Source organism: Trifolium pratense, linkage group LG3, assembly GCF_020283565.1.
Source record: "Trifolium pratense cultivar HEN17-A07 linkage group LG3, ARS_RC_1.1, whole genome shotgun sequence".
Taxonomy (NCBI): Eukaryota; Viridiplantae; Streptophyta; class Magnoliopsida; order Fabales; family Fabaceae; genus Trifolium; species Trifolium pratense.
Window position 1 is genome coordinate 10,503,000 of NC_060061.1, and position 14,465 is coordinate 10,517,464.

Consider the following 14,465-nt stretch of genomic DNA (forward strand, 5'->3'; position numbering starts at 1 on the left):
GTAAAGAATATTTAATTTGACCTAAAAATCAAAATTTGAGCTCCTTATTTTTGGACAAACTTTTTATAATACTCTATATATAAATTTACAAAATCATCATAACTAATATACATCAACTTAAAAACATGACTAAAATTGCATGCATAAATATTTTGTAGGGATAAAAACATGATATTCATTTATGAAGAAGAAAAATTAAATTTAGTAATTTTGCAGAGACAAAAAAACAATTATATACCTGCTAATCCGAATTTGATGCCCATATAGAGTATTACAAATGACTAAATATTAATAGTATTACAATAAAATATATACACATTAAAAATTATAATTTTTTTGTGCAAAAAAATAAATAAATGCATTTTAATAATTATATGTATTAATAACCAATAACATTAAAACAAAAATTGAAAGTTAATAATATTGAAATATATTAAAATCATAGTTGGATCCAATAACAATAATAATAATAAGAATAATAAGTTGTTAAAATCTTACATTTTTTTAAAAATAAAATTATACCATATGTTGTTAAAATACTAATATCATATTATTTGATAGGATATTACAATAATATCAAAATATTTTAATCTTGTTATAAAAATTGTTTTAAAAAACGTGAAAATCTTGGTTGAAAGATTTGATTTATATCGTGGAACAAAATTGATTGTTATATTTATGTTAAGGATATATTTGTAAATATTAAAAAGTAGTGTTTAATATAGAAAATTTAATAAAGAAATAAAATATGCATTAAATGTCTGCCACTTGTTAACCACATCAGCGGTGTACCGATACACATCCACATGTGTACCGAAAGGAAATGTCACCTACAAAAAGAGGAAAGTACTTCGAAGAAAGACTAGTCCAACTCTTAGATGGACAGATGTCGACACTTGAGTCAAAATCTTCAACTGACAGTACAAAAAGAACTAATGTCCCCATTGTTATGATTGGAAACAATATAAAAAAAATGTAGAAGGAAGAGAGGGCCACTACAATCAATGTTTTATCAGACTACTCTTTACTCATTGTTTCTCAATCAATCATGCCTCAACTGCATAAATTCACTTATTTCACGTAATTCAATTTATGACACTCATATTTTATTAAATATCTATTGACCAAATGGAAGCCACTTCAAAAAGGAAAGTTATTTGCGGATCAAATTGCACCAAGTGAAAGGAAAATTGAAAACAATGAAGGTGGTGAGATAAGAACAAGATATCCGTGTGTGAATTAGTCTGTCAAAATCAAAAAGGAAAAGATATCATCCGTGTGAAAGCCTACCAAAAAAGTCAAACAAAATGCATTTCCAATAGGGGATTACCAAGTTTGTGACTTTGATTTGCTCAATCTCACATTTTCAGTGTTGGAAGATCAAAATATAAGAAGCTATTAGCAATACTTTTGTTTTTCAGTGTTTCTCCACAATAATTTCTTCCCAATAGATGACTTTTTTACTATACTTACTGAAAAGAAATCAGTGTGCGGATAAGCATTGAACCATAAAAAGGAGACTTGAAAGATCGATGGAACAGTAAAACAGAAATCTTTAATAATAGTTAAACAACGAAGCCAACGATTTCTTAATTGGCAAGGAACAATATAAGGAGACTTGAAAGCTTGAAGTTGAGATTGTCAAGCTCAACATAAAAATCAAAAGAAGAATCGATAAGAAGACCAAAACATTCGAAAGTTGCATCACTCGGGTCTCTAAAGATACTACCACAAATGGCAAAACCAAGACTACATTTATCTACACCATCAGAGTTACACTTAATCCATCCGGATTTGGGGGAGGCCAAACAACCTCAATTATAGCTTACATAGATGGCACTCAATGTTACTTAAAAGCCTAATGATACTAAATTTTTGCTTAGAAGAAGAATGATCTTTACTAAAAGAGCTAACAAGATGAACCTCGGAATAAATATAACAGGTGATTCACTAAACATATATTGAACATTTCCAATGCAGCAATTGGGTGACAATGAATTTGGAAAACTAAATCTAACCACTAAAAGTGATCAAACGAATGAAAAAATAATAAATATGTTTTAAACTACAAGAACAAAATGACCTTTTGTTCTGTTATTACATGAAAATAACCAAATTCACTCTCAAACCAATCATCATCATATAATACATGCTTTCTTTCCCTCTAAAATCTATATCTCTATTATGGAATTTTCTTATGATGGAGGGAAGAAGCGGTTGAGATTGAACGGTAGGGAGTAGAACTCTTCATTCCTGCTATCTGCTTTAAATGTTCTAAACTTAGCCCACCATGGCATTCCTCTATCTTTGGCACTGTCCTTATAGTCAAGAGTGTTGTCCAAGAATACAGCAATTATCAATGCAACCGTTGGTGAAGAATAGAAGATGGTATTCAGGAAGTCATTGAACTGCAAAACAACACGAATAGCATTATATTTTCATGAATAGTATTTATTTAATAATGTATGTTAAGAAAAATGTTGGATCAAGCTCCATCATAGGAAACTTCAGTTGCAAGTAACACAATCTACTTCATATTTATTCTTAAAACAATGGTCCCTTAATGACACCGACACATGTTGAAATTTCACACTTCTCGCCATATTTTTCTAGTGAAACACTATTATTAGAATTTGAATTGGACCTAATTAAACCTTTACAAAACTGGCATGTAAGGTGAGGTCGCCTCCACTTATATGAATACATTTTCATCAAACGCGAGACTTTTGTACACATATGGTTGACTGATAAAACAAGAAACTCACCCATCCAGCTTTGGTATGAGCAGGACCATGAAGTGTCCTGATAGTGTATTCTCTGAAATATTCAGGAATAGACAACCCCAAGAAAAGAGAAACACCAACAATAAATAGGTTCCTCATTGAATTCATGTTGGTGAATTGCAAAAATGATAGCCCTACAGATGCTGAAAAGGCAAATAAGTAGCAACTGTCATAATTAAGGAATTAGAGGAAAAGTCAATATAAATTCAAAGGTTTAGTTGTACTTACCCACAAGACCAAACAAAACACAGTATATAGCAGCAAATATAGGGAATGGTATTGATGCAAATAAAGCTCCAAATTTACCTGAAAATAAAGAAGCAAATTATGTATTTTAAAGTGAAGCTATGTAATTGCTATGATATTGAAACTATAATTTACACATTCATATGACCCTATAGTTTGCCACTCACCTAGCATTGAGAAGAATATCATAAAGCCAGCAGAAACTTGAATGACTCTTCGGCTTCCGATACGGTTACTTCCTAGAAGCCCTACATTCTCGCTGTCATGATACTAAAAGAATCAATTTCTGTCCTCAAAAAATGAAAATTATGAATGAGAAGAAGAATATCACATACACAGAAACTGTCGAACCAGTCAGTGTTCCGAAAAGGCCATTCAGCAAGATTCCAATTCCCTGCCAACCAATGCCGCGGCTCAGGACATGAGCAGGTGGTGGCGTTGCACTCGCTAGACGTGATGCAGCTTTGAATGCTCCAGTTGACTGTCAAAATAGTAAAGGCTATGAGTGTTTGTTTAGAAAATAGAACACGTGCTCACATGTGGGTGTCCTACTTAAGTATGCCAGTGTAATTTTTCAAATGATAAAGAAAATGCATCACTAATTTAAGCCATTTTTACGTGCTTGAAAATACCTCGATTAATGAGACTAAAACAGCAGCCATCATTCCAAACGAATGGCCAGCATCAAATGTAGGAGCACCCCACTCAAGAGGGTATGGAATCTTTATCCTGCACCAACATGTTCAAGAGTCAAAATTATTTTTGCTACATTGATACATAATATGCAAAATATTCAACATAAAAAATGCTATTGGTACCAACCAAGGAGCAGAAGAAATTAGATTAGCCCTGTCTGTCCTACAACTATGTTGAGTCACATCCGGCCGGTGTTTGTATGCTCCACTTGCTGTCAATAGATGTGCATATGCCCAAATCACTGTAGTTGTTATGAGTAGCGCAAATCGCTCTAGTATCGGTACTTGTCTTGTCTGAAAATTTTTCAAGTACTGCATAAAAAATATCAATAATACATAAATTTCATTGATTCAATTCAAACATATTCATGTGTAACAAATTGAACAGAAAGATGTAAAACAATTAGAAGACTATTTTACAATGTCACATTCCACAAGCTAATTTAAACATGAACCTTCTACTAATCCACTTATTTGACTTATTTATACCTGAGAGAAAACTACAAACAAGATTAGCATGGGAATTCCAATTTCAACACAAGTCCCCACCTGAGAAAGAACAAAACAGCATGTTGTGAACAATATGATCCAATAAAAATATATATATATATTCTGAATACAAGTACTAGTCACGTGGTTTCAGTGTTATGTTATACCAGAGGGAAACCTCTGTCAAATAATCCAAAACCAACTAATGTAATTACTGGAACCATTCCAAGTGGGCTGAAGAATCTGCATTAAAGGAAAAGTACATCAATTATTTCACATTTGATACAATGGATTTAGCCTATGCTTGGTATCGCGATGAGTATGTCAAAATCACGCCGACCTGCTGTGATACCAAACATATGCTTAATCTTCACTCTTTAATTTACAAAAGTATATATGCATTTCACATTAAAAAAATCTTACCTAGAACAAATAGCCCATATTTGGCTAAATCCTAAAATAATTTGTATGCTTGATGCTACAATTAGTGCACCTTGAACTGCTCTCATTGTGCTAAGAAATCTCTGCAGATACATACATGGAACAAGCATTAGTCTAATCTATGATCTATGGATAAGACAAATTCAAGATAATTTGTATAACTGTACTCTTTACCCTCCACATTTATTCAAAACTTGTTCATGACATTATAATATGCGTGACTTAGTCTATGTTTGGTATCACGGTCAGTATATCAGAATCATGGCGGTAACTTATCGTGACTTTGAAGAAGCTGCACGGTGAATCACCGTGATTCTGACATAATCACTGTCGTGATACCAAACATACACTTAAACATGCTCACACTAGTCAGTTAAGCACATATATAAATGTCATATTTTGAAGGAGAGATTAGAGATTAATGTACTAACCAAATGTGGGTCCTCTATCATTGCTAAAGAAGGGTCACGAATAATGGATACAATGGGGACCATAAATGCATATGATCCTCCTATCACTGTTGGTAACCGGGTTCCAAACAGTGTCTGGACAAGTGTATTAATTCCTTCAACAAAAAGTAGAGTTTGTACCACCCTTACTTTATCATCCTGCAACAATAACCCAATAATACATTATATCAATATCAATATGAATCCTCTATCTTGGTAAGTTTCATATAATTACATTTCACTACCTCCAAAATGTCCTCTTTAGTGGGACCTACTAGTTCATTTAGCATATGACAATATCCAATACACAAGACAAAAATCCAATTTTTTTTTTTTATAAAAAAAAAAAAAGGAAATTAAATCAAAGAGGCCATGGTTCAATCAGTTCAACCAATTATTAAACCGGATGATAAATAAGTCGTAATAAAGTAAAAATTAAAACCAATTTAACCACGATTCAATCTGATTCAACCAGACTATTGCACAACCATGATTAAACCAACCGGTTCTCGGTTCAACATGTCGGTTCTGTCTGGTTTTTAAAACATATATTGATCCAAACATTATAAATGCAAAACAAGAAACGGTTCCTAAGTAGAGATTTGCATATAGTACACCAAAGGGTTTCATGAATCAATCAAATCAAAATAATAATTAAACTAAAGTAGTTAAAAGAAACTAAAGTTAGGAATGACTTACATCACTTCCACCCATTGAAGGCACAAGAAATGAAGGAATCATAACTGCAGTTCCTAATGCCAAAATATAATGTTGAAATCCAAGAATTATTGTCTCCACTGTTAACAATTCAAAACACAAAATATATCATTAATCATTCACATTGATAACTTAATTAAGCAAAAAAAAAACATTAACATTAGTAAAGTTGAGAAAAAAGATTAAAGCTAAACATGCATACATACCCCAAGATGGATTTGAATCTATACAATACTCTAAGCCCTGAAGTTGATCCATTGGAGAATGACTTATCTCCTCTGGCTTAATAGCTGCCATAATAATCACTTCCCACTTTGCAACTTATAATTATTATTGTTTTAACTTTTAACTTCCAAATCCTACTTACTTGAAGAAATATTGTGTTTAGAGAGATTAATGGGATGAGAAAACTGAGCAAGAGAAATTGCACCTACTACTCTAACACTTAGTTCTGTTTTGGTTTCTTGAACTATTGAGTTAGAACTTAGAAGTTCTATGGTTTCTCTTTTTATGTGTGCTTTTGAGTAAGAAATGAAAATATTAAAATAATAAAGTTTATAGTATAGTATTATAAACAATGTGAAAGGTGCCGTTAACTTTTGAATATACCAATAATACCCCTTAAGGAAGTGCCAAAAAAACAGAAACTCAAATATTACCGTTGCTTCGGTTTCAGGTCATTAAACTTTGCTACTTTTTTTTGGGTATGGAACTGAGTTGTAAAGTGGCATATATTGACCTAAGCTTATTAATGATGCTTGTTGAATATTGGATTTGCAATGAGGGTAAAGCATATTAAGTAAATCAAGTATTTAGGATAAGTTTGACTCACCTTGATCTCTTTACATATACAATTTTGACTACTAATATCATTAATTATTTATTGTAAAAATTATAAAAATTTATATTTTAAAATATTTATCAAGACAAATTAAACAATATATTATATGCTAACGTTTATTTTTATGTATTAATAAAAGAAACATGGTCATGTACCAAAAAAAAATGGTCAAAGTAGATTATGTGAATAATGCACATGGTCAAAAAAGCGACACTTAAAAGTTGAGGGCCTGAAAATTAACCGAGGAAGTAATATCTAATGTTGAGGGCGTGGAAATTGATTTATACTTTTAAGGTGGACAAGCTTCTCACTTTAATTTCGACGATAGGATATACCACAGGATGCGATTTTTGTTATGAACAGACAAATCATAGATTTCTATCATTTTGAAAATTATTCAAATTAATAATCCAAACAAAAAAATTTAGATAGAAGAATTGAATTTTCTCAAAATTCTCTCATCCAAACACATTTTTAAGGAATTTATTTGAGTTTCATATACTACTAACGTTATTATTTATTCAACTCATATATATTTTGCTCAAATGATAATAAACAAATTACTATCTTATATTAATGATGATAAAATACGTTATTACACATTTGAAGTTAAGGCTAATTTCAGCTACACTCTAAGTCAATGTTCAATTTCTCGAGTCTCCGCCTAGGGAGTTTCAGAGTCTTCTTTTTGACGATGTTTTCGGGACTTGCATGCCTATGAATGTCCGTCTAACTTTGTAGTTTCTTTTATTTCGGGCTTCAACCTTTTTTATACAAAACATAAATAAATAAATTATTTATACAATTTTTTATGTTACCCACTTTAGCACATCCTATATTCAAATTCTAGAAGTAAAAAAAGGAAAAAGAAAAGAGTCTATATCACCTTTTTTTTTTATATACTGGTATGTAGTTGTCCTTATATTTTAAAGTGTTGGGTCATTTTCTTATGCAGAAACTTTTAAATTCTGCAGTTAGTTTGGGACTAGTAATAAAGAAAAGAAAAAGGTGATATTATGACTTGGCACCAACGTGTGAAGGAACAGAACAGACTCAGAGTACTACCAATCTCCAACGTCTCTCTCTCTATACCTCAGCACCAAAACAAGCAGCTAGCATTGATATTGGAGCTCAGTCTCAGTGAAATAGTAATATCTCTATTCATTCATTCATTTTTTATTATTTAATTTTTTCACTCTCTGCACTTGCATTGCATGCCTGCCTGCATTTACGCTGCTTCCATTATTAAAATTAAATATAGTGTTATGGAGTATTTAGACATGAAAATGCACCTGAATCAATGTCACTCAAAATTTGTATGGTTTTTGAATTCAGTATATATAATTCCATTCCATCATGTTGGTGTGGTCTATATCATGATTACTACGGTAAGAACCGTTAAGCCAAGTGGCCAAGCCGGAAACAGATTTCTCACCGTTATCGCACTCTGCTGTAACTGATTTGGGTCGTCTAATCTATATTTGACGTTTCAGATCATTTTACATCATAAAACTGTATTTTAAAATGGGATATGAATAATATTTTTAAAAATAGACCAAGAAACATTAACTTTAATTTAATTTATTTTTTTAGTTTAAAGAACTCCTACCTTATTCAACAATTTAACCAATAAAAAAGAACAACATTTTTCAACCAAAAATAGGTGGATTTAAAATATCATTTTTATCCAATGACGATATAACAATTAGATAAACACTACATATGCCAAAAGAAAAGGTACGATAATTATTATCCCAACAAGTAGTTATAACAATTTTTTTCTAAAAAAACACCGCCATAAAAAATTCTATTTTTTCATCACCGGAATGAAACAAATTTATGTTTATTATTAGTATACAAATTAAATTAAAAGTCTATTTTTTCATCATTGGAATGAAACAAATTTATGTTTATTATTAGTATACAAATTAAATTAGACACTAATGAACCTTTAAATTTGCATGATGTGTAGTTTAATTTAAATTACAAAGAAGAACGTAAAATAGTATCAACTCAAGAAAAAACAACACATTTATAGATTTTGGTTGATACTATTTTACTCTCATCATGAAGACATTATTCATTTGTTTTCTTATTTTTAGTATGGTTATGTTAAACCAAAACATACAAGTTGATGGACGGATTTCATATGAAAATTTTAAGAAGAATGGAAGAGGAAATCTTCCTCCTCCAAGCAATGCCAAAGATCAAGCAAATAGTTACAATCGAGGTTGCTCCCATATAACTAGGTGTCGAGAAAATTAAATGACGATTAACTAGTACTTATATCATAATCATTATATCTTCCATTGTATCCAAAAAAACCTTGTTTCTATCATCTATTATTATCTTCCATTGTGTTTGATATATTATATTTGTGACATAAGTGTTTGATATAATCACGCATATTCTCTTATATGGATTGATTTTTATGTTAGGAAGCACATTTAGAGGAAGCTCTGAAATAAAACACACCCTCGTAGCGCAAAAACAGTAATCTCTGTTTCGATATATAATTACTACCTCTGTCATTAAATATAAGATCCTCTTTACATTTTGTTTATCCCTTTTTATAAGACATTTTTCATATTTTCAAGGGCATTAATTATTTCTTTACTAACATATCCCTAATTAAATTGCATATTTTCTACAATCTGTAATAAATAATTTACAAAAACAATAACTCATTCTCTTTTTTGAAGAATAAAATTGTAAAAATAATACCAATTTTCAACAAATTTAATACCACAACTCACTTTCGTAATCTCTGCAATTTCTCAATGAAATCTTATAATTAGGAATAGAGGTAGTTGTAAATTAAGTCAAGAAGAAGGGGAAAAAATGAACATTAAGGAAGCTTAGACATTATCTCCTCCCTCCCGGCAACTATAATGCGATTCCATGTCAAATAATATAATGACATAAATGAAAAGTGAGATTTATAAAAAGTGCTAGTATATAGTAAGCTTCTTTATGGGACCAAAAGATACATAAAAAAGAAAGAAAGTGATACTAAGTTATCTACTCTAAAGGCAAAATTCCTACGTATATTCCATTAACAACAAGGAATAATTAGTTAGTCAATTTAGAGGATTATATAGTGCTGGCATATATTGTGCAATAAACAAAATCTTAAGATCACAAAAAAAATGGTTTCACACTTTCACTTTTTGTTCATTATGAATTGATGATGGGTCCTATAGACAAAAAGAGAAAGTTGATCAAGGATTTAATTTTTTTGATTTGGATTTGATTTTTCTTTTTTGTTGTTAAACCCTATTTCTAGCTAATGTTCATCAAATTGAATTTAATCGCATATAAGACTTTCTATCTTTAAATTCGTAGTAATTAGATAATCTCAAATATTTGGACTCTACAATTCATCATTTGAAAGTTCATAATCCTTTGTTTTATACCCCACAATTACTAATACTACTATGTTATAATTATTTTTTTGAGACCTCAATTTTAATGAGGTCCTATGTCATAACTCATGTGACACATGCATCAAAGACGCATCTGCGCACGATTCTCAAACGACACTTAAAAAAGAACGGAGGTAGTATAATAATCCTATAAATAAACTTCAATTTTTTGAACCAACCTTAAAACTAATCCATGCTAAAATGCTTTGGTTGCAACTTAAATTTTTTCATTCCTCTCAAATAATTTATTTTGTGGGATCAAACTTTTTTTGTTTTTTGTTTTGGTACATGTGGATCAAACTTTAGTTAATTCCTATAAGTTAACTAACTTGATCTCCAAGAATGTGTATTATGACCTTTCAATTTTGTTTCTCTTTTGAATTGGGACGTGGAAAATAAAAGTTAAAACACACATGATTTTGATGTGTGCTCCCTACAAAAACAAAAGCATAGGCAAAAGTCACCTATTTCCAAGTCAGGACTCAACTTACCCATCTAATCACTTACTTTTTATAATCAAAGCCCGCAAAGCAAAAGTAAAAGGATTAGTAAATGTTATTCCCTCCATCACTTTTTAAATGTCTGTTAAAGAAAAAAAATTATCATTTTCAAATTTTAAGCAGTATTAGTTATTGTTTTATTAAAATTATTTTTAACTATTTATTGAAAAGAGAAAAAAAATGTAAAATGAAATAATAAATAATTAAGTGTATTATAGATAAAAGATAAAAAAATGACAAAAAAAACATTTTGTTTTATTGATGATATATGTATAAAAACTTTAAAAAAATAAAATTAAAAAGAATATGTACGAGGAGTGTTGAAGATCCATTAGCTAGACTTCTGATTTCACTTGTGTTAGTTCATGGTATTTAACAGGATAAGAATTTAACGCAATAATTGCATTAACACAATTATTATATCAATCCTTGATCTGAAATTAACGTTAAGATTATAAATAGTTTTTTTTTTTACTAAAATAAATAGTTGATTTTATTAATATGTAATTAATTTGAACCTTTTAATCTCTATTAATTAATAGTTGAGATACAATATTGCATGTTTTTTGCACAATAAATCAATCCAGATCTTATAACGAGATAAAAATTTAAAACAGTGACTATAGCTGTCAAATGGGCCTGTCCAGCCCGGTCAGGCCCGGTGGACTAGACTGTATATATATATATGTGTCAGTCTAGCCCGGTCTAATTATTTTGGGGCTACACATTTAAGAGTACGACCCAGTCCACATGGGTCATGTGGGCTAATGGGCCAAGCCCGACCCATTTCATATTTTTTCTTTGTTTATTCAATACTTTTTTATGTCACTTTGATGTATTAGTTACTCATAATTATCAATTTTATTGAGATATAATTGTATGCAAGTGTAAATAATTTTTACATAACTAAATATCAATTAAACTCTAGTTTGATTCCTAAAAAAAATAAAATCAAATAAAAAAATCATAATTTTTTTTTTTAACAATATAACCTATTTTATTAAGCTTACACAATTAACTATATTTTTTATAATAAATTTTTAATTAGATGATAATTTTTTATGTTTTAATTTATATTATTTTTACAAAAATGCCATAATTTTTTTTTTATAATGGTCAAGCCCTGCCCAACCCAATTTTCACATGGGCTACATGGGCTTGGCCCCAAAAGGCCCAATTGCATTTGGGCCATGTTTTTTGAAGCCCGATCCACCCATGCATGTGGAGTGTGGACTAATGAGCCAGCCATTAGCCCGACCCAATTTTGACAGCTCTAACAATAACTATATTATTGTAGTTATTATAACATAGTGAGATTAAACACTTAGGCCTCGTTTGACCCTACTTTTTTTCCACTTTTTTTCTTCTCCTTAAAAGTAGTAAATAAGTAAAAAATTGTGTTTGATCAAACTTCTCCTTATGTTCTACTTCCTTACTTTATTTCTCTAATTATTTTAAAGAGAAATAGAGCAAAATACAATTTTCTACTTCTCTATTTCTTTTAAGGAGAAGTAGAAATATAGAAAATAAGTAGGGTCAAACGAGAGCTTAAACTTGGTAATATAACTAAATGGCTAGGCGACCTATATCAGCTGGGATATTACATGTTGGGCTTGGTGCTATAAGACCCAGACTAAATTGAGATTACACTTTCGGGCTTTGTAAGATTAGGCTAACTCCATTAACTCACCTCATTTTATATGTCGCATTTTTTTTAACTAAAGCAAATTCAACGCATTTCATTAATCAACAAATATCAATATAAATAGGTATCAATTCAAATAAATAGAAACTAAACCAAGAAGAAGTCGTTCTAACATGTGTATGAACAACCACATTTACTTGTCGCTTAATAAACTTTACCTTAAAACTAGAATGAAATGATAAAAGACATTTTATTTTAGCAATTACGTATTACCTCCGTCCCTAAATATAAGACTCTTTTAAGAAAAACACGGAGATTAAGAAAGTTGATTGTGGTATTAAATTTGTTGATAATTGATATTGCTTTTACAATTTTATCCTGAAAGAGAATGAGTTAATTTTTTTAGTGTATTTATTAAAGATTGTAGAAAAAGATGCACTATAATTTGGGGTATATGTTGGTAAAAAAATATTTAATGCCCTTGGAAATTTGAAAGGAGTCTTATAAAAATGGACAAAGAAAAATCTCAAAAGTATCTTATAATTAGAGATCGGAGGTAGTAAAGAACTAAATTCAGACACTCTAGTGCCACTATGATGAACCTCATCCGGTACATTCCTTGATTTGGTCTCGAAAATGACATTTATAAAGCCTCTACTAGTTAGCTCATGGACAACTTCTAATAATACAATTGCATTTGCCTACATGACAGAGATATTTCCAAGTATCCATGAGGTGCCAGTTAACACAAAGCGGTCCATGTAGCCACGATCACATCATCTCACACTTGTTTTGCCTAAGATTGTATGTAGGGGTGTACATGGGTCAGATTGGGTTGGATTTGACGAAAACCAAAACCCGAACCACATAAGTTTATGTGTTCAGAATTGGAGGAAATGTGTATGTTGTGTAGGGTGCTCTACTAACATGTTTGCACTCATTACAAATGAGACTCTGTTAGGTGAAAAGGTAGAATATCACCTAAAGCAAATTAAAATGGTAAATAAGTAGTGTCCCTTGTGCTTAATGATAAAAAAGCATGTGAAATCATGAAAAGAAATAGCTTCACCCTTACAAAAATTTAAAATCAAACTCGGAGTTATAGAATAGAAAGGATAAGTTAGCATCTTGATCATGTAGTAGCTTCAAAGAAGATTTCTGAAATGACTTTGTTTGTCGGTAGGAACCGATGAATGAAGATTAAACCAACCAAAAATAAGAATGTTATTCATGTACTTTAATATCTAGATTCTCTGAATGAATATAAATGTCTAAATCAATATAAAGATAGATCTCGAGCTTAAATTAAATTAAGACATATTTTGTAAAGTTGTGCATTAAGAGTTGTTTATTGACTAACATATGTGATATACAATGGGCTTGACCAACCCAAAAGTCAAATCAAGAACACATACCATGATAAAAATAACTTTGTTTAAATAATAAGTTATCAAAATGTTGTTTTAAAAAAAATATATCAAAAATGTTTTTTAGATATAATACGTGTATTTTAGAGAATTTTCAAAAAGTTCTCGTGCTTTCATTTATATTTTTTTTTTGTAATTATTTTATTAAATAGAATGATGAATGAATAGAAAAAACCAAATTAACACAATACATGTTGTTTCAAACAAAAAAGACTCTAATAAAGTCAAAGTAATAGATAAGAAGTGATTTTCTATTTTTAAAATTTTAATTTTTCTAAAAATCTAAAAATATTGGGATAAAAACTTCTAAAAATAATTATTTTATTTTAAAATACAAATTTTTTTCTTCATGTAAACAAAAGGATTCCACATTTCCACAGTAAAATAAGTGTATTTATATAGAGCTACTTCTTTCTTGAGGATATGAATTCACCACCCGAGAAACTTCTTCAAATGGCCCAATTTTCACGTCGCACTCTCACGGTACCTCTCAGAGAATAAATCATCTATGATATTGTCGTGTTTTTATATTATATATATACTCAATTTGTTAGATAAATTTTCTTATTGTCCCTCTTTTAATTTTTAATCATATCTTTCACTTTTTCCCTCGTCATTTTAGCTCTTTTCTTCTACACATCTTTTTCCAAGTGGAATGCAAGACAATCTAACACGTAACATGTGAGCATGCATTATGTGTACGTAATATAAAGAGGACATAGTTAACCAAAAATAACAAATGAACAAAGAATAAAGCAAAAAATTAAAGAAACAAAGAGAAAGAGGGTAAAAACAAAATGAAAAAAA

General features: G+C 30.1%; 1 protein-coding gene across 1 annotated transcript; it reads right to left on the reverse strand.

Annotated features, from left to right (window-relative positions):
• Window positions 1–1,998: 1,998 nt before the first annotated feature.
• On the reverse strand, window positions 1,999–6,365 carry LOC123914119 (nucleobase-ascorbate transporter 2). The gene is made up of 13 exons (XM_045965128.1): window positions 6,027–6,365; window positions 5,803–5,900; window positions 5,086–5,262; window positions 4,637–4,737; window positions 4,381–4,456; window positions 4,214–4,273; window positions 3,852–4,036; window positions 3,662–3,758; window positions 3,365–3,510; window positions 3,197–3,288; window positions 3,012–3,089; window positions 2,766–2,926; window positions 1,999–2,408 (listed from the first exon to the last, which is right to left on the reverse strand). The coding sequence occupies exons 1-13, from the start codon at window positions 6,115–6,117 to the stop codon at window positions 2,196–2,198; spliced, it is 1,575 nt and encodes a 524-aa protein (XP_045821084.1). The 5' UTR covers window positions 6,118–6,365; the 3' UTR covers window positions 1,999–2,195.
• Window positions 6,366–14,465: the final 8,100 nt, after the last annotated feature.

Excerpts from the sequence above, each read along its gene's own strand:
- LOC123914119 (XM_045965128.1), bottom strand. The coding sequence starts at position 6,117 with ATGGCAGCTATTAAGCCAGAGGAGATAAGTCATTCTCCAATGGATCAA. Across the intron at positions 4,738-5,085 it reads TGATAGAGGACCCACATTTG|AGATTTCTTAGCACAATGAG; the intron begins GTTAGTACATTA and ends ATGTATCTGCAG. Across the intron at positions 3,511-3,661 it reads TTTTAGTCTCATTAATCGAG|TCAACTGGAGCATTCAAAGC; the intron begins GTATTTTCAAGC and ends CTATTTTGACAG.